The 23,505-nt window shown below is 43.2% G+C and overlaps 2 protein-coding genes across 6 annotated transcripts; both read left to right on the top strand.

Moving 5' to 3' along the window:
* Positions 1 to 223: 223 nt before the first annotated feature.
* Positions 224 to 7,919, top strand: asphd2 (aspartate beta-hydroxylase domain containing 2). Of its 3 annotated transcripts, none has more exons than XM_015027903.1 (4): positions 224 to 745; positions 3,235 to 4,437; positions 4,855 to 4,968; positions 5,091 to 7,919. In XM_015027903.1, the coding sequence occupies exons 2-4, from the start codon at positions 3,573 to 3,575 to the stop codon at positions 5,219 to 5,221; spliced, it is 1,110 nt and encodes a 369-aa protein (XP_014883389.1). In that variant the 5' UTR covers positions 224 to 745; positions 3,235 to 3,572; the 3' UTR covers positions 5,222 to 7,919. The 3 variants fall into 3 exon arrangements, with proteins under 3 accessions (XP_014883389.1, XP_014883384.1, XP_014883397.1); XM_015027898.1 differs by having other exon boundaries at positions 224 to 749; XM_015027911.1 differs by lacking the exon at positions 224 to 745 and adding an exon at positions 774 to 1,144.
* Positions 7,920 to 9,590: 1,671 nt separating this feature from the next.
* On the top strand, positions 9,591 to 23,344 carry cabp1a (calcium binding protein 1a). Of its 3 annotated transcripts, none has more exons than XM_015027857.1 (8): positions 9,591 to 10,617; positions 16,167 to 16,343; positions 18,370 to 18,400; positions 18,490 to 18,633; positions 19,911 to 20,020; positions 20,133 to 20,207; positions 20,307 to 20,379; positions 22,188 to 23,344. In XM_015027857.1, exons 1-8 carry the CDS (start codon positions 9,895 to 9,897, stop codon positions 22,211 to 22,213), a joined length of 1,359 nt encoding a protein of 452 aa, XP_014883343.1. In that variant the 5' UTR covers positions 9,591 to 9,894; the 3' UTR covers positions 22,214 to 23,344. The 3 variants fall into 3 exon arrangements, with proteins under 3 accessions (XP_014883343.1, XP_014883351.1, XP_014883356.1); XM_015027870.1 differs by lacking the exon at positions 9,591 to 10,617 and adding an exon at positions 13,801 to 14,062; XM_015027865.1 differs by lacking the exon at positions 16,167 to 16,343 and having other exon boundaries at positions 9,603 to 10,617.
* Positions 23,345 to 23,505: the final 161 nt, after the last annotated feature.

The following is a 23,505-nucleotide window of genomic DNA, read 5'->3' as shown; positions in this document are numbered from 1 at the left end:
CTGGCCATCAGGGCCCACTGCTGCCAAAAAAGTGAGATAATTTGCAGCATCTATCTGGTTTTATAATTGTGCTGTAAATTTCTCCACATTTGTCTCTGACCTATTGGCTATGTTCATTTGCCTTCATAAAGCTGTTTCTTTGCCTGTATTCTCTGACATATGTTTTCATAAAACATCTATTTTACTGAGATTGAATTACACTTACTAGTAGAACTCTCCCTCTTACGCTATGTGTCGCTATGTGTAGCTCTTTCAAATAAAATTATAATTAAATAACCTGAAACGTGTGTTTGTAAACGTGAAATACTTTGAATGGGGTATTAATTTTTTTTGCAGGGCTTTATTTTGAAAGGAACAAGCGGAACCAGATGGTAATACTCCACTAACTTGATTGTCTCTGGGTGTCTTCCCCAGAGAAACGTCAGTATTTACATCAATATTTTCTGAAGGCATTTCCGACATCCTCTGTTCGCCTCGGACAGGGATTCCGCCCGTCGGTAGGACCGCTTCCGATACACACATTATCATTATTATTACTATTATTATTTTTTCTTCTCCATTTTTTCCCCTCCCTCCATGCAACGGTGGCGAGCTCCGTCCGTCTTTGTGTGATTTGGAGCGGTTTCCTGTGATGTTGCTGAGCGATCCCCGTCTGCCGTGTGCACTGCAGTGGTGCGCAGCGTCGCCTGGAGAAACACCTGTGCGCCTCCGCTCTCCGCCGGGCGGCCTCGGCCACGCATGCTGAGTAGGTATGGATGCACACACAAAAAAGCCAGCGCACCACCACGACATCCACGCAGCAGCACCAGCAGCATCAGACACGGGAAAGCATGGGGCTCTGTTCTGGCGATGGGCTTGTTTACCAATGGTCGCTCCCGTGTTGTATGTTTTGCTCGTTAGTTTGAATGGCAGCTGATAGCTGCAACTCTTCCACTCTGATGGCTTGGAAACAAAAGGGGTAATAAGAGCGTGTGTGTGTGTGTGTGTGTGTGTGTGTGTGTGTAGGTGTGTGTGTGCTTGCCTTGGATGACAACAGGATCTGCTGGTGAGGTGTGTGTGTGGGGCGTGGGGGCGTCTTGATGCTGTCAGGCAGGATGGAGGGGAGGATCTGCTGGAGCAGGAGAACCAAACCGGACCATTTTTGGTGAGAGCACACCGTGGAGTGATCACAGCTGACGCATTGCACTCCTTGCCTTGTGGTTGCTGCTGCTGCTGCTCCTGCTGCTGGTCCATTAGCATTATATAATCACACTCATGTAATGCAGCCTTCTTTTGATACTAAAACCCCCCAACCCCCAACACACACACACACACACACACACACACACACACCCTCCTACCCTCCTCTTCCCCCAGGAGGCATTTATGCAGCTCCTGCTGAGCAACCTTTGAATGCCAATTATAACTGTGGGTGGGTTTCAACTATGTTTATGTTTACATAATTGTGTGTTTTGTGTGTATGTGTGTGGTGCTCAATCACAGGAAAGGGAGAGATTTGTTTTAAATGCAGCAATGTACCCATGACTCATGGCTTTATAAAGTGCAGTACAGGGGGAGTGTGTGTGGAGGGCTGAATTCCCGTTTCTGCTCACTCTTCGTGTGTGTGTGTGTGTGTGTGTGTGGGTGTGTGTGTGTGTGTGTGTGTGTGTGTGTGTGTGTGTGTGTGGTGTGTGTGCAGTCATGTTCAAGTCCAGCAGGTGTTTATTACATGCAGTCAATCAAGATGGCAATTTGCTAGTATAAAGAGACACGTGTTACATATGGCGTACTTATGCCAAAACCATAGCAACGCATAATGGGTTTCTCCTGTTAGTCTCAGGAGAGACTAGCTGTGGACCTGGGTCAGTGTAAGATGTTTATGGTGTGATAACCTATAGGTTAAATGAATGCCACATTTTCAGAGTATCTAGACAAAAAATTAAAAAAACAAACGTCAGTTAGAGATGCAGCTATCAGACATTTCTTGGCCGATATCGATTTCCCGTTGTCTTTGAAGCCTTGCCTGCTAATTGTGATTATTCAGAATTTTTCTCTAGGGACTGTAAAATAAAAAAAAATATATGTTTTAGTTACTTTGACAGAGTTAGTAGTTTTGAATCAAACTAATAGTTAATAAATTCAAAGATTAAAGCCACTTGTGCATCAGAGCACTTGACCCTAACCCATATCGTTACTAAACTAAAACCAAAGTCACGCAAGTTACATGTTGCTGATTGACTGAAAATGGAGGACGATGCATGTAATGAAAAGGCAAAAAAAATAATTTATTTTGAGTATTTAATATGCCGATTGCCAATCAGAGCCAATCAAGGGAAGGTCAGCAAATTCCAATCTCTTGAATCGTCCATCACCACCTCTGAAACAAATGAAGCTCCTCTATCTTCTCCCAGTGATAACTAGAAAAAAAAAAACAATCAGAGCCCAGAGGCAGGTCTTACAGCTGTCAATCACAATCTTGTGTGGTGCTGCTCATCCCCTTTTACCTCCCTCCCCTCCCTTGCACTCTGCTACCGCTACAGCTTTTCCCCGTCAGCAGATCCTGTTGTGAATGCTAAGGCTAGTTAGCATAGCTACCAATAATGCTGGATGAAATGTTTTCCTGTTATGGTAAGTTGTTTCTCTGTCATTAACACATTTAGGAGCGAGTACATGAGATTGAGTGACAGCACTAAGACCTTCCTCCTGGCTCTGATTGGTTGTTTCTGGTCAGGAGGTGCATTCTTTCTGATGACAGCAGTAGCTCAGGAAGGAGGTGGAGGAAACTGATCTTTTCCCAGTTTATCTGTCTCCTAACATACTGTCAAGACATGGTGACAGTGAAAAACATGTTGTTTTTTATAAAAGTTTCATACTGCAGTTTTAACAAACATGCGGCTTGCAGCTTGTCAGCTGTTTCTCCACCGTGGTGTGTTTTGTTTTTAACACCAGGAAATACTTCTAATGCAGATGCCTTCTTTCACTCAGATCATTTGCAGTGTGCAGCAGCAGGTGCGGGAGGGGCAGCGTTACTCTACTCTGTGTTTTGTACAGCAGGAGAAAACTCTATCTTCTCTAACCTCTCATAAACTGTAGGATAAAGCAAAACCTTCGGGTTTGAACCCCTAACTCAAACAAAACCCATATACCTTCACACCGGCAACCAATCCCTGCCCTCTCAACACACTCCAACACTATGAAATATTACATCCTGTTCTCTTTTGTCTCCCTTCCTCTCCTTCTGTCTTTGTTTTGCAGAGAAGAGACAACCCTAGGCCAGGTGTCTGTCTGCATTTGTCGGAGAGAGAGGCGCGAGGGAGCCACGCAAACACTTCACGGCCTGACGCCATGCAAGCAGAAACCTACCCTCACCGCAGAGCGCTGAAATGCTAGACCTGGAGAGCGAGAGTGTCACATCCAATCAGCAGACTGTTTACATCGGAGGCGGCCACAAGAGCCGCTTGACACTAGACTCCATAACAGCAAGTGTGTGGTTTAAGGCCCCCTTCAGTCACAATCAAGAAAAGACGCATTAACTGGTCCTTCATCAGCACTTTGTACTTCTGTTGGGTTCAGCAGCCCAGAGGCGAGCTGAGATGGAGTGGTCGCTGGAGAGTGTGAGGGAGATGGTGGCCGGCGGGATGCAGTCTGTGAGGGAATGCGAGATCTGTGCGTTCGCCATAGCCATGTGCGTGCTGCTGCTGTTCATGTGGTACTGCTACAGAGTGGGCCGCGAGCACGGCACCAGCCCCTTGCGAGGGAGGTACCTGAGCGGGACCAGCCGGATCGGAGGGGTCGTCGGGGGTTTCATGAGCTCAGACTGTCGGGGCAGGGGCAAAGGGAAGCACGGGTCACTCCTGGAAGAGCAGAACGGTTTCGCCTTCTGCCAGTCGTCCGAGTGCTTCCGCTGCACCAGCGCCGGCGAGAGCCTGAACCAGAGGCTTTACCACAGCCTCCAGGAATACGCCAAGCGCTACACCTGGTCCGGCATGGGCCGCGTGCACAAAGGAGTCCGCGACCAAGGCCGCTACCTCAACAGCCGGCCAACTATACAACGGCCTGAGGTCTTCTTCCTCCCCGACCTGCCCTCGGCGCCGTTCTTCTCCAGAGAAGTGCAGAGACATGACGTGGAGCTGCTGGAGCAGAGCTTCCCCGCCCTTCTGGCCGAGTTTGAGAGCATCTACCACCAGCCCCCGGCCCGCAGCGGCTCTTCCCTCCCACCGGGCTGGAAGGCTAACAGCACCCCTCGCGGTCAGTGGTGGACTTACTACCTGGTGAACCAAGGCACCCCTTTGGTCCTCAACGTCAGGAGATGTCCCCGCGCGTGGCGGGTGCTGGGCCAGCTGCGCACCTTCATCGCCAACAATGTCTTCGGAAATGCCTGCTTCTCCGTGCTGACGCCCGGAGCTCTCATTACGGAACATTACGGTCCAACAAATGTCAGGCTGCGCTGCCACCTGGGTAAGAAACAGTGAACTGAAACAGAAGAGGCTCGCTGTGTGTTAACCTCAGTGTGGCATTTATAAGCATTTATAAAAAGAGAAAAGGGTCAGCATTGTAAATCTAACTTCAATCCTTAGCGTCTGTATCCTTAAACTGTGCTTTACTTCTTTAGACTCAGTTCTCTTGAGTAATGGGGGCGGATGGGTGAAATGTGCCAAACGTCATTATTGTTCTCTCTCTGCAGCTGAGCTCTGGTTTTATTTCCATCTGTACTCTCTGAAATGACTATAGGTGCACATGCTTATTCTCGTGAAGGAAACGGCACCCTATAAGGATTCGGACACTATGGATGGAAGTTGGATGGCAATGAAAAGCATTTTTCTAATTTTACACTTGACACATGGATAAAGCTGTTATATTTTTCTTCTCTGCCAGGTCTAAGAGTGCCTCCGTCCTGTGAGCTGGTGGTTGGTGGAGAGCCACAGTGCTGGTCTGAGGGCAGCTGTCTGCTTTTTGACGACTCCTTCCTCCACAGGGCTTTCCATGACGGTAAGAGGGGATTAAAACTCATACAGTCCGATGTAACAAACATAGAAAATCTTCCAAAAAAAAAAAAAAGTCTGTAATTGATTTTGTTTTCTGTTTCTTTCTTTGAAATGTTGTTTGCGTAGGCAACCCAGAGGACGGCCCCAGGGTGGTGTTCATGGTGGACCTGTGGCATCCCAACGTGGCTGCTGCAGAGAGACAAGCTTTGGATTACATTTTCACCCCTGGCCGTTTAGAGGACAGGGAAGGGAAATAGTTGCGAGTGAGAAACCCTTATTTTTGAGCGAGAGACCATTGGAGTTTAGCGTCTGTGTGATTGGGGAGTGGCTCTTTCTCTGCCTCCAGACCAGCTTTTCACGTTCACTGTGTACATATTCTCCGGCTCTCACAGCATTACTCATGACTCTACTCTGCAGATAACCAGACATTGGGCCTCTCTTATCAACTGCCTTTTCACCTGTGGAGCCATAAAGCGTCACAGTAAATTAGTATGGTCTTATTGTATTGCCTGTGCATAGAGCACTTCACCCAAACCTTGTCAGTTTTAAACATTTTATAATTTAGGTAACACACTGAAGAGGTCTTGTTGTACCTCAAGTTTTCCTATACGCCGATGAGTCATTAGTGTTTATTTCAAAGCTTTATGTTTCCTTTAAGTTACCTGTTATCCTGTTTACACAGATTGGTCACTTTTCGATCCTTATGAACGGATTGGAAAGTGGATGTAATTGTAAATAAAATTTGAATTCAAGGAATATTTGTCTTTGAAATGATGAAGCACTTCAACAGAGGTGTCTGCAGAGTAAGCCCGATAACAAGAAGGTACACGTATCTCAAAGGAAACATTTTGAAATGATAAAATGATGTCAAACAGTCCATTTCGACGGTAACTCCTAGACAGCTTTTGGGATCCGAGATTTCAGTTTTTGTAAGGGTTAGCCGGTTTTGCCACACAAGATTTTGGGTGAGAGACGTCATACAAATGTTTTTTGTTTTTTTTTAGGCATTAACACAAAGTGAACAGGATATACCAAGACAGAGTAGATCACTGAACTTCAGCTGGGGGTATTTTCTGAGCTTGAAAGGAGAACAAAAGGAGGCAACTTAAAACTGTTTTCATAAACGATGCTTAAGATGCACTTGGAGAACTCTAAAGGAACCACACACTGAAATTCCCACCATTGTTCAACAATCATGCAAATGATTAATATTTATTTATTTACAACATATTGTTTGGAATACAATTTAACTATATTTACTGTACATAAACCTTCATGGTTAAGATGCCATTTTTCCTAAGTACCAAAACGTGTAGTCCTTACATCTGACGTAACCTGTTTATACTCTAAACCACAGGACCATGCTGGACCTTTCTTACTGTTAGATGACAAATTACTGAATGTTTATCTGCATATATTCCAGTGTTGTAACTAATCAATCCCTACGTTGCATTTTTCTAACTTTGGGCTGATTTTACAGAAGGAAAAAAAGGCAGTTCTGTGTTTGGACATGGAGATTGTTTGTTTTGGTCACCAGCTAAAGGAGTTGAACGGTTTAGGTTTAGATAAGGAGTGAAGCGCATGCAAGGTTTTAAATTAACCGAATCCATTCATGCCATTTCTTAATGGGTTCATAGGCCAACCAATTTGGTCAACTATTAATGAAGCCTCTTTTGACAACATGGAAATATTGCCTACATTCCCACAAGGGCTAAAAAAATATATATCATTTGGTGTTTTTCTTTTATGTCTCTACAATTCCTGTTAGATTTGCATTCAGATGTTCAGGATTCGAGCTCTTTAGAATGTTTACATTTCTCTGAATGACTGGATTTCTGACACATTGTCAGTGATTGTATTACCCGTCACAACTGGCAAAAAGTCACAATTACGCATTGTTTTTTGTTAACCTATACTTTAAAAAAAAAAAGTCCTGTCTAAAAAACACATCGAGCCACATTTAAGCAGCACAGGACTGTTACATAAACTGGAAGGGATGACTTTTAATTTTTAATGAAGGGCTGGGTACATTAAAGCAGGGAATCTTTGGCTTTTATTTATTTATTTTTTTTACACACACATCCAGACAAAAGAGGCACTGCAATCTTTTTTTCTCTCTTTTTACATCAGGAGTAGGATTTGATAACTGAGGTCCAATGTCGGCGATGATTTGAATGTTTACAGTTGCGGACGCTGTCTCCGTCCCCCAGGCCCGCCGGTGTGGTGGGTAATTGTGCTCCCCTTTGAAAATCAGTCCTGTTTTTACTGGACACTGTTGGATAAGCACATTTCAAGTTGCAAATCGGCCTGCGCAGCGAAACCGGACAGGTGAAGGATTCTATTTATTTATTTGGTAACATTTACTAAGCTCTTCTTAATTTGGTCTTATTTGATAAACCAGGTTTGTATTTCTGTAAATACGTTTGAAGTGGAAAGAAACCCAAAACCCGGAATGCCCCGACATGTGCTGAAATGACTTTCCCCCCCGATGCTTTAACTATTGTGTTGTCTTGATTTTATAGCTAAAGTGATTGCTAAAGTCATCCTCCGACTGAAAAAGCCTACCATGAAAAACAAAACAAAACAAAAAAAAAACGTTTTCGATAGATTTGATCGGTACGTTCTGTGAAATGTTTATGAAGTACTCTCTCTCTCTCTCTGTTGTTCTGTGATGTTTTCTTTAGATCACTGTAATTTTTGCAGCTCGGTATAAAAGAAGTCACCAAGCCGTACTCACTCGACAAGCCTCCATGAATAAATGTGCGCAGGTAGTGAAGATGAATCCCCTCGGCTTTACTCGTCCGCTGCAACTCAAGCGACCTGTGTTCAGTTCTGATGTTTACAAAGCCGCGGCCATTTACACGCCATCTAACGACACCAGACAACACTGCGTTGAGCTGTGCATAATTGGGTTTGAAAATCGACAGTCCTGCGAAAACCGGTTAAGGAGGGAGGGAAAAAAAAAAAACTCCCCCAAAGCGCTGGCTTTGTGCACGCTGTCTGATGGGGCGCCCATTTTGTTTACATTTGGATTAAGGATTTTGTCCTTTAACACTTTCTTGTGTGGATTTTGAACAGTATTTCTGTACATTTAATAAATGGTGGAGTATCTTGTATAACCAGCTTGTGTCGGGGGGTCTTCACTTTCGCACAAACGTCGCAGATCTGAATCTAATCCTTTTTTTAAGTTTATAGTTTCGGTTACGTCTTTCAGTTCACTGAATAGAGCTGTTTGGGGAATTGGGCCACCTGGGACAATCCCTTCTGTAGCACCAACAAAAGCGCCGTTGTAAATGTGTAATCAATACTTGAGAAGGTTTTCTGGGGAGGACTGCATCCCCCTGAAAAGCTCCCATCAACAGAGTACAAAGGGGACAATGTATACATTTATAAAGTCTGGCCTGGATAGATAGATAGATTCTGTTGAAATGTCAGATTTTTGTTAAAAAAGAGACTGTGAAAAATGTCAAAATGATTATAGAGGTGAACCAATACCTTGTTGGAAAGTCCTTCAGTTCTTTCATTGATACTCTCCTTTTATAGCACAGTCAAGAAGTGATGTCACCTTCAGTTATTATAAAAAAGCTGCGAATATCAAAGTCAAATTTCAAACTTTGACTTTGTAATTTAACACCTTGAAATTGGATCTCTGTCTCTTTAAGAAAGTCCTGTTCTTTTCAACACTCTGCCTCCAGGAAGTCATCACAACATCACTCCTCTATTAACTCTTTGACAACATTTTTACCAGCGTTGCCCTGAGACGTAGCTCCTATGATGAGCTCAGCTAATGCGCAGTTCCACCAGGTGTTTGCTAATTGCTGCTAGCTAGTCTGAAGGGGCAGACAGAGGGAGGGCTGCTCTGTGGGGTGGAAGCTCTGGAGATTGGAAGCTGGGCCAGGCGTTTTGCTCAGCTGAATGGTTGCTATGGGAGATTAAAGGATTTCTCAAACATGCATGAAAGAATCGGTATGTTCTTCATGAGGGAATAACATTATAACATGACGTAAAGCTAAAAAAGTCATCAACAAGTAAAAACAACTAATATGGCGTGCATTTTTGTATTTGCCCCATTTCTTATTCCTTCTAAAAGAATTGCAGTGAAATAAATAACCTTCAGAAGTCACTTAAGCAGTGAACAACCCATATCTGTATGTTTTATTTTGCATAAATGCATCAGTTCTGTGAAGTTCTCTTAGGAAAGAAAGAAAAAAAGAAGGCATTTTGGTAAGATGATTGTAACTTTGACTAAAAATGATTTCAAAAAATTATTGTTTAATCAGGTTTTCCCCCCGTTTTTCCTGTTGTATTTACATTGAATTTCTACCAAAAAATGACATTAAAAGTAACAGTAATATGTTTTTAAATACGTTTGTTGGAAATTATATGGAATCTATGTCAGAGTCTTTTTTTAACAGCATAGTAACCATTTCTTCCCACTTAACAATTACGCCCTCCTTTGTATTTGAATATTACATAAAATCCCGACAAAATATAACACGGAGTGAAAATTTAGCACGAGACACTTTCTGAATACAGTTTTTTATTTTTGCTACTTGTTCTGGCCTCTTTGTTCAATAAAAGTCAGAAAAATTCAATCTAGTTTTTTTTTTAAACTTGAAACTACATATCGGCTGAGAGTCTGCACCTCCGTCCTTCGCCACGTCAGAGCCACGGAGAACCTTAATGAACAGGTGACGCGCTCTGCGGCGACGCAGCCACTGTTCCGCCTCTGTTCGCAGCCTGCGCGCGCTCCGGCTGGACTACCGCACCGCGCGAGCAGGTGGGGAGATGTAGCCCAAGCTTAAAGCGGACAGCCTTCACTGACACACACACTAAAAAAAAAAAAAAAAAAATCATGATCATAGCATGGAGAGAAGACGATGAGGTGGATGGAAGACCCACGGAGGTGGAATAGATCGGATCCGCCGCGATGAGCGCCTCCTTCCCGAAATCTGATTCCACAACCTCGTTACTGAAATCATCGAGGAGATCGACACACCTCCCTGATCAGACATCAGAGATCCGGAGAGGTCAGCATCACCATCAGCATCAGCACCGCCACCGTCCCGCCGCGCTCCAGGACAGCAGCGGCAAAACTGACGAGTCCTTCTGGTCGGCCGAGGGCGACGTCAGCGCTCGGAGACCCCTGTGTCATCCCTCCCTCGTCGGCAGCCAGGACGGGGGTACCGCCGCGGCCACTCGGGGCAAGTGCAAGCCCCACCTCCCGCACAGCCAAGTTCCCGTTCAGCCGGGGCCAAACTGCGAGTCGGACCGCGGGTTGATCGAGCGGAGCCGGACTAACCCCAAACCCTCCCACCGCCACCATCACCACCACCACCACCGCAGGAAGCACCACCGGGAAGACCATCCAGATGACGCGGAGCATCCCCATCCCTGTCACCCGCACGCCCACAGGGTGCCCTCGCTTTCGGACAGCACCGACGACAGGGCCCCGTTGTGTGAACCGAGGGACCGGAAGAGGGGCAGCTTGGCCAGCGGCGGAGGCGGCGGTCAGGTCAGCAGTCCGTCCCCGTCTTCCTGCACCCCTGTCCCGCTGTCCAGCAGGTCGTCTCGCCGCTCCCGGAGGTCCAGCACCGCTTCCTCTGCATCTGACATCAATTTAAGGAGCGTCCTCAATTCACTGTTCGGGCAGGTATGGTATTTATTATTATTATTATTATTATTATTATTATTATTTGTTTGGTTTTGATCGTTTGGCTTCGATTCATTAGACATTCATGTTGTGTGTGAATCTGTGTGTTTTTGGAAAATTCCCTGACAAGTTGTGACAGTGACGATGCCCCCAAAATCCACGCTTAGTTTCAGTGAAGGGACAGTTTGGGGTTTGCAGCATCTGTCCTCATATCCTCTACAAACAACCACCCCCATTTTCTCTGAGACGATTCTGTTTGGGTTCATATTCTCTGGCCTCCTCCATCACCTCCTATGTGTTCTGTGTCATTACTGGGCAGACTGAAGAGAGAGACTGAGAGAGCGAGAAAGACAGAGAGAGAAAGACAGAGAGAGAGAGAGAGAGAGAGAGAGAGAGAGAGAGAGCTCCGTTTTTTGTAATGCATTCATTTCTTATGTAATTTGGAAAATACAGTTCTACCTCCTACAGATTTCCTCAATCAAGCAGCTCTTTCTGATTGAAGTAGGACAAAAATACATTCCAGGACCACAGAGGTGGAAAGTCTCTGATGTGCTAATGTCTCTCTGGTGAAAATTGCTTGTGTGGACTCGTGTTCCTACACACCATTCAGTCAGGGACGCTGGCTGCGGTGATTGTTTTGTGTTTGAAGGTAATCACTGATGTTCCCACTGGTGATGGAGCGTCTATTTTCAGCTCTGAGATGTATTTATACGAAGAAGAAGAAGAAGAAGAAGAAGAAGAAGAAGAAGAAGAAGAAGAAGAAGAAGAAGAAGAAGAAGAAGAAGAAGAAGTGTGGCTTCGTATGCCCGCTCTCTTATCTGTGCTGTCATTCTGCATAAATTGAGGCTGCTTTGAAAGCAACCATCTTTCCAGTTCCACCAAAAAAAAAAAAAAAAAAAAAAGCATCAGAGGGCTCCAGCTTAAGCTTTAAACCACTGATAATATGTTGTTTACTGGACGCATTGCCTCCATGTTTGGTAATTAGATGTTATCCAAAGGGATTTCTGTACAATGCTTTGGAAAAGTAAACTTTTTCACATTTTTCTTTATGCTGCAACCACAAACCTCAATGTATTTTCTTGGTATTTGATATGATAGGTCAACACCAAGCAGTGCACATTACTGAAATTCTAGAAAACAGAAATAAATCCTATGAATACAAATCTGAAAAAGTGTGGCTCATTGATATTCAACCCCGTGAGTCAGCAGCTACGACTAATTTTTTTAGGGAATGTTTTCTACCAGTTTTGCACATTTAGAGGCTCCGATTGTTTCTTTGCAAAATAGATTCAGGTTCATTCTCATTTGCATTTAGGTCCAGACTTTGATTGGGCCACATAACAGCTCCCAACAATTTCTGTTTTTCTGGTTCTCCAGTATCGACCTGTACTCGCTCCATCTGTCTTTCGATCAGCTCCGACCAGCTTCCCTGTCCATGTTAAAGATTCCCACAGCATGATGCAGCCACCACCAGTGGGACGTTTTTCCTAGCTGCACAGCATTGTCCATGTTGGAGTAAAACACCATTTTTAACCAGGTCACATTATCCCACGTTTGCTTACGAGGCTTGTGGCTCGGTTTACTTCTTACAGATTTGTGGAGCTCATGACTGAACTCCACAAAAAGGACTGAACTGTCTTTTCAAAAGATGTGGATCTCTGCAAATTGTGTTTTTTGTTTGTTTGTTTGTTTTCTCGACATTTGTGGAATATCAACAAAGTTTTGCACATGTTTGTAATGGAAAGACAGCTGGAGTTATCTCGCCTAACCCTACTTCAAATTTGCTCACAACAGCCTCCCTGTGCTGTCTGACACAGGGAGGTCTGCTGATGCTTTTTAGTGAAAAAGTGAAAAAGCATCATGCTGCTTTTTCACTAATGTTCACTAACAAACCCTTAGAGGGCTTTGCACACCAGCTGCATTTATAATATGAATACATTACACGCAGATAGACCCGGTTTTTTGATAGGCTAACTACTGAAGGTAGCACTAGATTTTACTTGGGCTACCAGAGTAAAAGGGGGCTGAATGCAGACGGATGCCACACTTTTAAGGTGTTTTTACGAAGATTTTGAAAATCTTCTTGCATCATTTCCTTTCAACTTCTCAATTAAAAACTACTTAGAGCCACATTAAATCCCAATAACCCGAGGCCCTGTATATTTGGCGAAATGAAAAGCTCTCAGTCATAAAGACAAACTTGTTGCTCATCCCTCCAGGGAAGCCATCTGATGCTGATAGTATGAAAGTCCATTTGCGCAGCTTCCCCCATGAGTCAGCCTGAGAGCATTCTGTGGAAAACACTGGCGTGACCCCGACGGCGGTCTTAGCTGAGGAACCTACAGTTGGTCGGTGAGGAGTCTGCAGCGACGCACGGCTTCACACGCCGCAGTTCGAACAAGACGAGTCTGTTTGACAGGCCCGCGCAGAAACGCGTAAACAGATACTCGTTATTGTTTGCAACACGCGTAAAAAAAAAAAAAAAAACAGAATGTCACGCTCACGCTGTAAATACACACAGGATTTGGGGGGCCGGTTTAGACACAAATGTCACGCCGATAAACAACGGCAGCCGTATTTCTCCCACTCTGTTTGTCCTGCTGCCTGTGGCGACTGGACTGGAGGTCAGCGTGACCTTGTCACCTGCAGAGGGCAGAGGATGGCCTGAATCGAGGCAGCTGGGGTGGGGTGGGGACGGTGGAGGCAGGAAAAACAAAAAGGCGTGTGCAGAAATTCTAAACACAGTTCATCTTTGGGTGTAATTTAGAGGTTGGAAGTGATTAATTGTGTCCCCCACCCTGAGTGCAGGTGAGGAGGAACGACAGGAAGCTGGAAATAGGTCGCCACAGAATGTTCTCTTGAACTTACCTTGTCTGGATTTTCACAGTTAAACTGTAAACACTTTGCACTTTGCAGCGATCATCAGGCGTCAGGTGCACATCTGTTAATCTTATGCAGCAATTTTCTTCTTCTTCTTCTTCCTCTTGTTTATTCTCGTGCTTTCAGAGCCCATATGCCTGCGCTGAGGTGCCGGCACTGTTTACAGAATAATCAACAGTTTGGATGTTGTGACAGCTGAATGAAATGTCTTTCTGAGGTCCCTTTTCCTTTAATAGGCATTATTATCTTTCCTTCCACAGCCCTCCCTCGTATTATTCCCCCCCCACCCACCCCGCCTCCACTTCATTTTCCCTCTCCCCTTGATGTTGTCGCTGTCACTGCTCCGGACGGTAAAGTACAGCGTAGTTTGGTGTTTTTTGCCTCTCGCGCCACATAGGGACAGGCTAGCACCCCCCGGGTCTTCATGGGTCTTGCTGAAAGCAGAGTTTGCATTCCTCTCAAAATCCAACCTGCGAACCTGAAGCAGAGAAAGTCCTCATGGTCGTACTTAATGCCTCTTTTCTCTGTTGGAATGGGAAACTGCTTAGTCTGGCCTCTCAGAGCGGTAAGGCTTGTGGTTGTCCTCGCTGTCATCCGTGTTTCTTGGACTGTTTGATGGGTTTTGTGGCACATTAGAAACAGGCAGCAAGTAAACTGCTCAGATTGCTATAATTTAGCATCTGTTGAATAATTTAAGGTTTGGATTCAGTATTTCCTAATGAAGCTCTAATGATGCCCTGTAGCTGCATAGTGTCCTTATGCAATATATTTTGTGACGCTGTTTGGTTCGCCTTTTCTCCCCCTCTGAGTATGTTTACTGTTCCTGCGACAGTGTATAGGTGTAAGATGCCAGTCTGTATAAGTGTCAAGTAAACTGTTATGAATAATGAGTGGAAAGTTGGCAACATGTTTGTTTTATGGATGTATTTAGGGTAGTTTTCTGCTATGCACTGCATTTTCATATGACGAAGTAACAACAGCCCAGAGTTACTTCCTTATGGCGCCTTTACGAAAGTGTTCGCACCCCACTCAATATTTTCACCCTTTGCCACGTTGCAAACAGCAAACGTCTGTTTTACTGGGAAAATTACCAGCAGTAATTTGTCGGTAGTTTTGAAAAGTTTTTGAAAATCTGTAAAGTGTGGCATGCATTTGTCTTCAGCCCCGTAATTAAACAAAAAGTCTCATTGTCGGGTTCTAATACTCCGTCGTACAACTCACTGGAGGGATGATTGAAATAAAAGCCACAGAGAAAGAAGAAAAAAATAATTTAAAATTAAACATTTAATCAGGCATGAAAAGATTGGAGAGACGCTTAATGTTGCTAAATCTTCCTTGGAAAATATCTCTTGAGCTGTGGATCTCTACAGCTCTCCGGTGTTACCACTGACTGTTTCTCTTACTAATCCCATCCTCGCCTGGCCTGTCAGCTAAGACGGACAGCCATGCTCTGGTACACAGTTGTGCCATCCAACCGTTTCCAGGTGTCGTATGGAAGGGCTCTGTGAGATCTCCAAAGCTTGAGATATCGTTTTATACCCTTACTCTGCTGTAGAATTTTCCACAACTTCATTTATGTTCTGTCTGCTGTCTTCCTTGGTCTTCATGATGCCGTTTGTTCCCTAATGTTCACTGACACACTCCTGACGCTTTCTCAAAGCAGCTGGGTTTTTACTCGGATGAAGTTTATTTGCTGTGTAGGCAACCTCTTAAAGATGTTGATTGCACTTGATTTTATTAGGGGCATCAAAGTAAAGAGGGCTTTATTGCAAATGCATGCCACACTTTCTGAAATTATATATGAATACGGCTACAAAATGAAAATGGAGTCATCTTGATACTTATAGAATGCCCAAGTCAAAATGCATCACATACTTTTTTACGTTTTTTTAAATTACTATTATTGTTTAAAATAAGTTCTTTGTCACTCTAACATAAAATGTTAAAGTAAAATGTTATGTAAAATTGACTTTTTTGAGCTCTACATCATGTTGTAATGTCAATTCCTAATCAAAAACACACCCGGAGTGTTGCCTTGATTTTCTTATGCATGTTTGAGAAATCCTGTAATCTCCCATGGCAACCATTCAGCTGTGCAAAACACCTGTTTGGATGTAGCTCTGCCTTTCAGGCACAGTTCCTCCTCAGAGCTGCAGTTTCTGATCTTCCTAGCTTCCCCCTCTCAAAACACTCCTCTCCTTATGTTTCCCACTCTGCTCCTTCAGACTAGCCAGGATCAATTAGCAAACACCTGGTGGAACTGCACATCAGCTGAGCTCGTTATAGGAGCTACTTCTCAGTGCAACACTGGTAAAAACATTGTTAAAAGGTTAATCAATGGTGATGTGATGACTTTCTGAAGACAGAGTTTCAGAAAAGGTGGGAGTTTTTAAAGAGAGAAGCCCAATTTCAAGGTGCTAAATCAGAAAGCAAAATTTTTTTAAAGTCATATTTAATATATATAGCATTTTTAAAACAACTGAAGGTAACATAGTTCCTTGACTATGCTATAAAATGACACCATGTGCCTGAATACCATGTAATACTGCCTCTTTAATAAAATACATTGTGAAAAATGTTCAAGAGATGTGAACCGTAGACATCTTAACAGCTCTTCCCGACTCCTCGCTTAATTCTACTCTCCCTTGTCTCTGCACACTTGTGGAAAGATGCTCCAGGACGCTGAGAGGAGACTCAGGCTTGTGCTGTCTTGTGAGGAATCAGGGTATCTCGGGCCGTATCAGGACTCCATTGTTTCCATGACACAAAACTGCGTTCTCGTGAGCAACATACTGGGACAAACCTGTGTCTTCCTGGGTAAAGGCATGGCAAAGTGCAGGCAGGCTGTACGTAAGTCTCTCAAAACACGCTTGCATCTGCCGTCGTCACATTGGTGAAACTTGCATTTCTCTAAAAAGAAAGAAGTTACAGTAGCACACAAGTATTATTGTGAGCGATACCATAGAGTTATGGATGAAAAAGTTAATTCAGCTTTTCCCCAACAAGACTTGTTGCTTTTACTAGACTTTGGCCAAAGCAGCTGCTGACTTGACTGCTAGCCTTAAACACAAGAATCCGTTACAAGATAGACTTTCTGGCTGAAAGGTGCTCTGGTTCTGCGGCTGAAAAGCAAGCTCACAGCATCACCCCTCCAACACCGTGCGGGACTCCATTGTTTCCATGACAACTACGTAGTTCTGTAACTGTGCTTCACTTTGTCACCTCCTGCAGACGCAAAGTTCGCTCACTCCCTGATGGTTTTTCTGTCATCTTTAATGAATTTGTTTGCACCCCTGATGAAGATGTACAAAAACCCTTACATAAATAAATGTGTCTTTAGCATGAAGACACACTGTGAAAAGTAAAAAAACAACAACTGAGTGGTAAAAATAATCTTAGCTTAAATATTATCTTTCTCCACCATTGAGCATCGTAGTTGAGAACTTGTGATGCTGTCTGGCTGTTTCTCCTCCAAGCGTCCTTTGCCATAGATAACAGTAGGAATGAGGTGCTTTTCTACACATCCATTTCTATGCCAAACCAGGGTTTCTGCAGGTTTCACCAACACAAATGTAAGACGTTTAAATAACCATTATGAATGGAATTTCACTAATAAATCAATTGTATGAGTTGGCAACCAGAAGTGAGTCAATGGCTAAGATCAACATCGTACATCCAGCTAGTGATAAATTTGTACTTACCCACAATGGACATAAAAAAAAATCTAGCTAGCTTTATTTTTTGACCTCACTTCCAAACCATTGGTTATGGCTATGAAGACCTGGTGACCCCAAAATATCACTCTTTGCTTCGGAAGTGAGATTTTGAGATTATTTCAACAGGCAGAGGAAGAAGAGGGAAGGAAATGACTGCTGTCAGCGCAATTCTCCTTATGTGGGGAACTCCATGCACTGCCACGAAAATGAATTTCTTAAAAACGTATGACACATCTTTAGCAGGGTTGCTGTCAAATTTAGCCCATTTGGGGCAAATCTTATCAAATTTACGTTAGCTGTTCACTTTAACGCCAAATTTGTGGTAATGATCAGCTCATTTATCCCCTTCTGTTGTCGAAGGGGTTGCTGGTTATGATACCTGAGTAGTTTCAAGTTTCTGTATCGTGATGGAGGTTTGCATACAGAAAAAAATATATTTATATATCTAACTGTCAGCTGAGCTAGTAAAAATACTTTGTAGATGTGAAAGTCTCTTTTAGCTGAGCCTATAGGACATTTCGCCCTGACCTGTGAAGGCTGATGAGCTGGTATTGATGGGTTGACACAGAAAGTACTGATGGTGTTGGGTTGCCACCTTGTTTTCGGGCCCATGTGCCTGTGTTTTCTGTGTCAGAGTTTCTGGTCAGTATGTACTTGGGGCCTGACGTCAGCACTTTGTGTTGTGTTTAGACGTCTCTCCTCTCCTGCTGTTAACCCCTCAGCGCTCTGGGAAATGTCTGCTGCGCTCTCTTGTCCTTTAAAGGTTGCTTTTATTGTATACAGACACTAAAAAAAAAAAAAAAAAACCTCACTGAAACAGTTGCATTCTTCTTTGAACTGCAGCGTTGAGGTTCCTGGTCCAGCACTCTTTCCTCTAAAGTTTTGTTATTCCTGTGAGACTCAGTTCCACTCAGCTGTTAATATTTTTTTTACCGCTTAGCTGGAGCATCTGCAGGGACGCTGGGGAATGTTGTGGAGAAAATTCGGGAATCAGATTTTGGCATCACTTCCGTCACATTATTGTCAGACGCATGCTTGCATGGAGTGTGTTGACAAAGGAAGTTTATCTTACTGCTAAAATTATGTGTGTTGTTTTTCATTCATGTGTGATCATTTGATTTTTACCATCCAATAATGAGATGTCTCGTCTCAACAGGACAGAGAGCTGCGGCCAGAAGAAATGGACGGTAAGATTTTGTTTCTCCAAAGGACAGCCATTCATGTTTGAACCGCTGTTAGCACATCACTATACTGTCTGCTGTTTTCGTCACAACAGAGCTGCGAGACGCTTTCAAGGAGTTTGACAAAGACAAGGACGGCTTCATTAGCTGCAAAGACCTGGGGAACTGCATGAGGACCATGGGATACATGCCGACAGAAATGGAGCTGATAGAACTGAGTCAACAGATAAACATGAACTGTAAGCCCATAACCGTCTCACTCGTGTATGCAATGTATGTACAACAGATCCCATCAGACGTTAATGTGCAGTCATCATGAACATAAACACCCCCATAACTTCAACAATGTCTGGAACTGGATGCATAACTTTGAACTGATTGTAAATTTTCCTCTACAAGCAAACCGATAGGGTCAATTATCAAGCAAAATCTGAGCAAATGTCCCATGGAAAGTTTCACTTTGATCACACGATTTTTACAGCCACTAGCATATTGGACCAGCTCTATTAGCAAAATGTCTAAAATGAATTAAGATTGGCTGTTTAAATGTCACAAATCCAGCTTTTACTATGGTCCATGCGTTCCCAGTATGGATGAGGCCCGAACCATTACCAAGGCTAAAAGTTATAGCCTGCTTTTTCACTGCAAAACTATTTCTGTGTAAACAATGTCCTGTTGGAACACCTAGATGTGTCCAACTATAAATCATCTGACCCAGATTGTTAAGAAAATGGGTTAGGATGGATGTTCAATAACAACTCATGGTACCAAAGCCCAATCTTATCAGTATGGCCGTCCATGAAGAAAGATTCTGTTATCTGAAGACTTACGACCTCAAACTCAAGAGAAATATGTTGCTCCCCATGTTGAACGTGTAAATAACCTTCCAGAAGGAAAGTTTTATGGTCAGAGGAGGTAAACATTGAGCCACTTGGCCACAATAACAAGAAATATGTTTAGCAGAGTCAAAGTGAGACTTTCAAACCAACAACTGAGGATAACGATCAAAAGGCCCCCCAGCAAGTCCACCTCTAAATGACTGGAAAAAAACAAAAAACAAAATGAAGGTTTTTAGAATAGCCTAGTCAAAGTCTGGATTTAATGCAATTGTGATAAATTGGGTTGGCTGTAAATAAGGCATACGTGGTCAAACACCCTCCAACGTGCTGCATTACAAACCGTAGCCATGAGTGGCACAAGAAATTTTTCAGACGTTTTTCTTAAATTTTCATTTATTAAGGGAAATGCTTAGTAGGTGTTTATTTAGGTTATTTTTGCCGAAAATTATACAATAATTTTACACTTTGGGAACGATACAAAACCCACGAAAAATTAAACTTGCACACCTAGTTCTTCTTTTATGCTGCAAAAAAGTGTTCAACAATGGAAATAGAAAAAAAAAATTAAATAATATAAAAGCCCAAAATGAACTCAGCATTCATGTTTATGACTCTAAATGTGTGCCCTGAACTGTGTGTAATTGTATCTGGGGTTGTTTTTATCCGTCTTACACCAGTGGGAGGTCATGTGGACTTTGACGATTTTGTGGAACTAATGGGCCCAAAACTCCTCGCCGAAACGGCAGACATGATTGGGATAAAGGAGTTAAAAGATGCATTCAGAGAGGTACGGTGGTCTGACATATCACTAATTAATGCTCTTTCATAGCTTTTAGCATTCATTTAAGTTGTGTCGTTTTGATTGTTGTTAATATTACTTCTCTGCTTGTTATTCTCAGTTTGACACGAATGGGGACGGTGCTATAAGCACCACTGAGCTAAGAGATGCAATGAGGAAGTTATTGGGCCAACAAGTAGGTGATCACTAAGAAAGCCGAGCTGGTGAACTGATTTTTTTGCCCCTGTGTGTGGAGCTCCAGTTGTTCTTCCTGACCTATATTCCTCTTTTTCAGGTAGGTCTTAAAGAGGTAGAAGATATCCTAAGGGATGTGGACTTAAATGGTGATGGACTTGTTGACTTTGAAGGTAAAATGAGTTTCTTCTCCACTTTCCACTGCCTTCAAAAGTATTCATGCAGCTGGAACTTTTTCACATTTCATCACGGTACAAGTCTAAACTTCCAAGCTTGTACTGGGATTTTGTAACTGCAGGTGCAAGGCTTTTGGGGTTTGTCTGTCTCAGCTTTGGACATCTTCTGAAGCAGATTGTTCTGTGCAAAGCAGCTAAGCTCAGTCAGATTGGAGTTAAAGCACTTGTGAGCATCAATTTCTAATTCTTGCTGTAGATTCACAGTTGGGTTGAGTTCTGGGTAGCTAGAGTCTCAAGTCATTTGTGGCCTTTAGTGGCCCTTTTCCACTACCACCTTCTTAGTGCGGCTCGACTCGGCTCTACGCGGTTGTAAGACTTTTCCACTAGTTACGATTAAGTGGTACCAGCCCAATATTTTACTACTTACTTCACTGGGGTTCCAAGCATGAAGACTTGCACTGAAAACATGACACCAGAAGACTGTTGGCCACTGACTGGCCAGGGAGTGGAGTCAGTGGTTCCATCACAATAGTGACTCCCTTGCAGTAATCTGACTCGCCATTTGTACAAAGTCACAGCAGTGACTGAATCTGACAGAAAGCTACAGACTGAGCAGAATGTTTAACATTGCTTCCCTCCATTGTTGCGACTGGAGCATGGAGGTAGACCTGGGGAGGCAGCTCAGGCTCCCCAGGGAGATTGTTCTGCTCTGGCCAGACCTAACCAGAGCAGAACATAGCAGACCATAGTCTGTGGCTTCTGTCAGAGTCACAGAGGACCGTCTTGTTGGTGGAGCTCACCGTCCTGTAGGAGGAAAGCATGATGGTTGTCAATGATCGGAAGTATCCTAAGTATGAGGACCTGTGAGAAGATTGAAGGGAGGATAGAAAGTCACCATGTACCCCTCCGAAGTGGGAGGTAAGGGCTTTGTTGGGTCTTCGTCTGCTCCGTTACTTGGAATACTCAGGAACAGAGCGTCTGAAAGCCATTAAAGATCTGGCAGAAGAGGCAGAGAAGGGTTGAGGAGGAAGGATAGGAGTTTGGGGGGAAGTAACACTTAGTTTACCAACAAGGGCGTGGCAGGGAAAGATCTGTGTCATCGCCCCGCCCCCAGGAGATGTACTGGAGCTAAAGAAGCAGAACATTAGCAACTAGTGGTCTCTAGCTGATGACCCATTTATGCCCAGTATTCAGGAGAGCACACTTTTACAAAGGCACCGGTGGAGGTGCGTCAGGCAGCAATGCCTAGCAGGTAGATCATTAACCTGTATTGTATACGTTGTGTTTGTGTCACGTCCATATCACATTACGGTACTTTTCAGACTGTAGCACAACCCAACCTCACTAACTAAAGTTGTTTGTTGTAATGGAAAACCAGTCAAACTCCGTAGAGTAGAGTTGAGCTGAGTTGAGACGCACTTCTAGGTGCTAATGGAAAATGCCCATAACAGGCTTTCTTCCAGGAATTTAGCTCCATAGATCTTTCCATTAACTCTTTGTGGCTTTCCTATTATGGCTGAAGAAAATCATCCTTACTACATGATGTTATCACCCCCAGGTTTCACATTGCAGATGGTGTGGTCAGGGTGTTAGCGTTATGCGTTTTATGTGTGTAGGCCAAAAAGTTATATTTTGGTGTCATCTGACCAGGGCACAACGTCTCTGTTCTGTTTGTTAAACTTTAAATTAGACTTTCTTTAAAGTATGCTAACTTTTGCAAGGACTTGTATTAAAACTATACAACAGAGCATGGCTTAATTGTTGCATTTTGTCATTATGTCCTCTCTCGTTCTTTTCTCTTTCAGAGTTCGTACGAATGATGTCTCGCTAAGTTCGGACATCGCTCCTGAATGTGAAGCTTCTTCACACTAAAACCACGTCCAACTAAAGGACACGCCAAGATCTACTGAGCCATCGAAATCTAAACGACACTGGAATTCAAAGTCCTCGAATGTTACAGAGCGAGGGTTCCCCTCCCACTTTCAATCAATAAGTGTTCTTCCTGAAAAACTTTTAAAGTTTAACTGAGGCAGAGTTTGCTGTAGCATAGCTAAAGATTGTCTAATTTATGTTTTTGCACTTTAATTGTCACTTAACAACAACTTCCTGTGTGGATAGATTGTCGGTGTCCTGTCTCAGATTCTACATGGTGTAATTAAGTGTCTTGCAAAATGTCACCTTCGATGTTTTCAGCAGCATCAGAATGAGGGACTGAATGTAGGAAAGACAGAACATTAGCACTGTTGAATGTTTATATATTTGCACATCGTCTGTTGTATTAGAAATGTACTTGAAGATACCTTTGTGCAGCAATGGTGCTTCACCAAGAAATCAAAGTGTCAATACCCACACCTGTAATGTAACTTTGTGACCATGTGTAATTTTTCACTGTGCCAGACCTGTACCAATAAAAAAGCATCACTGTCTGACATGCAGCAAAGACAGAAATCTGATCTTCATGAGACTCAAATCTCTGAAATGCCTCCATATTTGTTATCCACTGATATCAGCAGAAGAACAAAGAAAAAGAAGAAGAAAAAAAACTGTAAAAGATGGACGGCTTTTCTCAAAAGCTTAAAAAGTGCTCACCGACACTGACCAGCGTTGATCTGCAGCAATACAGCACATGTTAAGACTGTGTCCTTTTTGTGTTCATGTCTGAATTCACAAAAGCCTGTGAAGTAGAAATGGCTGTTTTTGAAAGTCTGTTTAGGTCAGCATGAGATCACACAAATGTGAACTGTATGTACAGTGGATCCGATCACGTTGTACCTGTCACTGTCGTCATGACTCGATATGTGGTAACGTTCCAAACATCTGTGCTGTCAAACAATTTTTTATGCATGCCAAAGAGAGACATTTACTACATTTAGTATGCACAATTTTGTTTATAAAAAGAGGAAACATAATATTTGGACAAGTTAAACGTAGAAAAATAAAAGGTGTTTACATTTGATCCCTTTTTACTACTGGTATGTCTGTTTTATTATGTGGACTATGTCAAAATATTACAATGTTGGTGAGTGATGTCACTGCAGTTAGTGAGGACAAAGCTAAACTTAGCATCTATTATTCATGTGTGTCACTGATGAAGCTAGGAACCAGCCATGTATGTATTACTTG

Source organism: Poecilia latipinna, unplaced genomic scaffold (assembly GCF_001443285.1).
Source record: "Poecilia latipinna isolate Pla-1442-1.1 unplaced genomic scaffold, P_latipinna-1.0 Scaffold8, whole genome shotgun sequence".
Lineage (NCBI taxonomy): Eukaryota > Metazoa > Chordata > Actinopteri > Cyprinodontiformes > Poeciliidae > Poecilia > Poecilia latipinna.
Note: the sequence above shows the minus strand (reverse complement) of the source record. Positions and strands in the feature narration are given on the sequence as shown.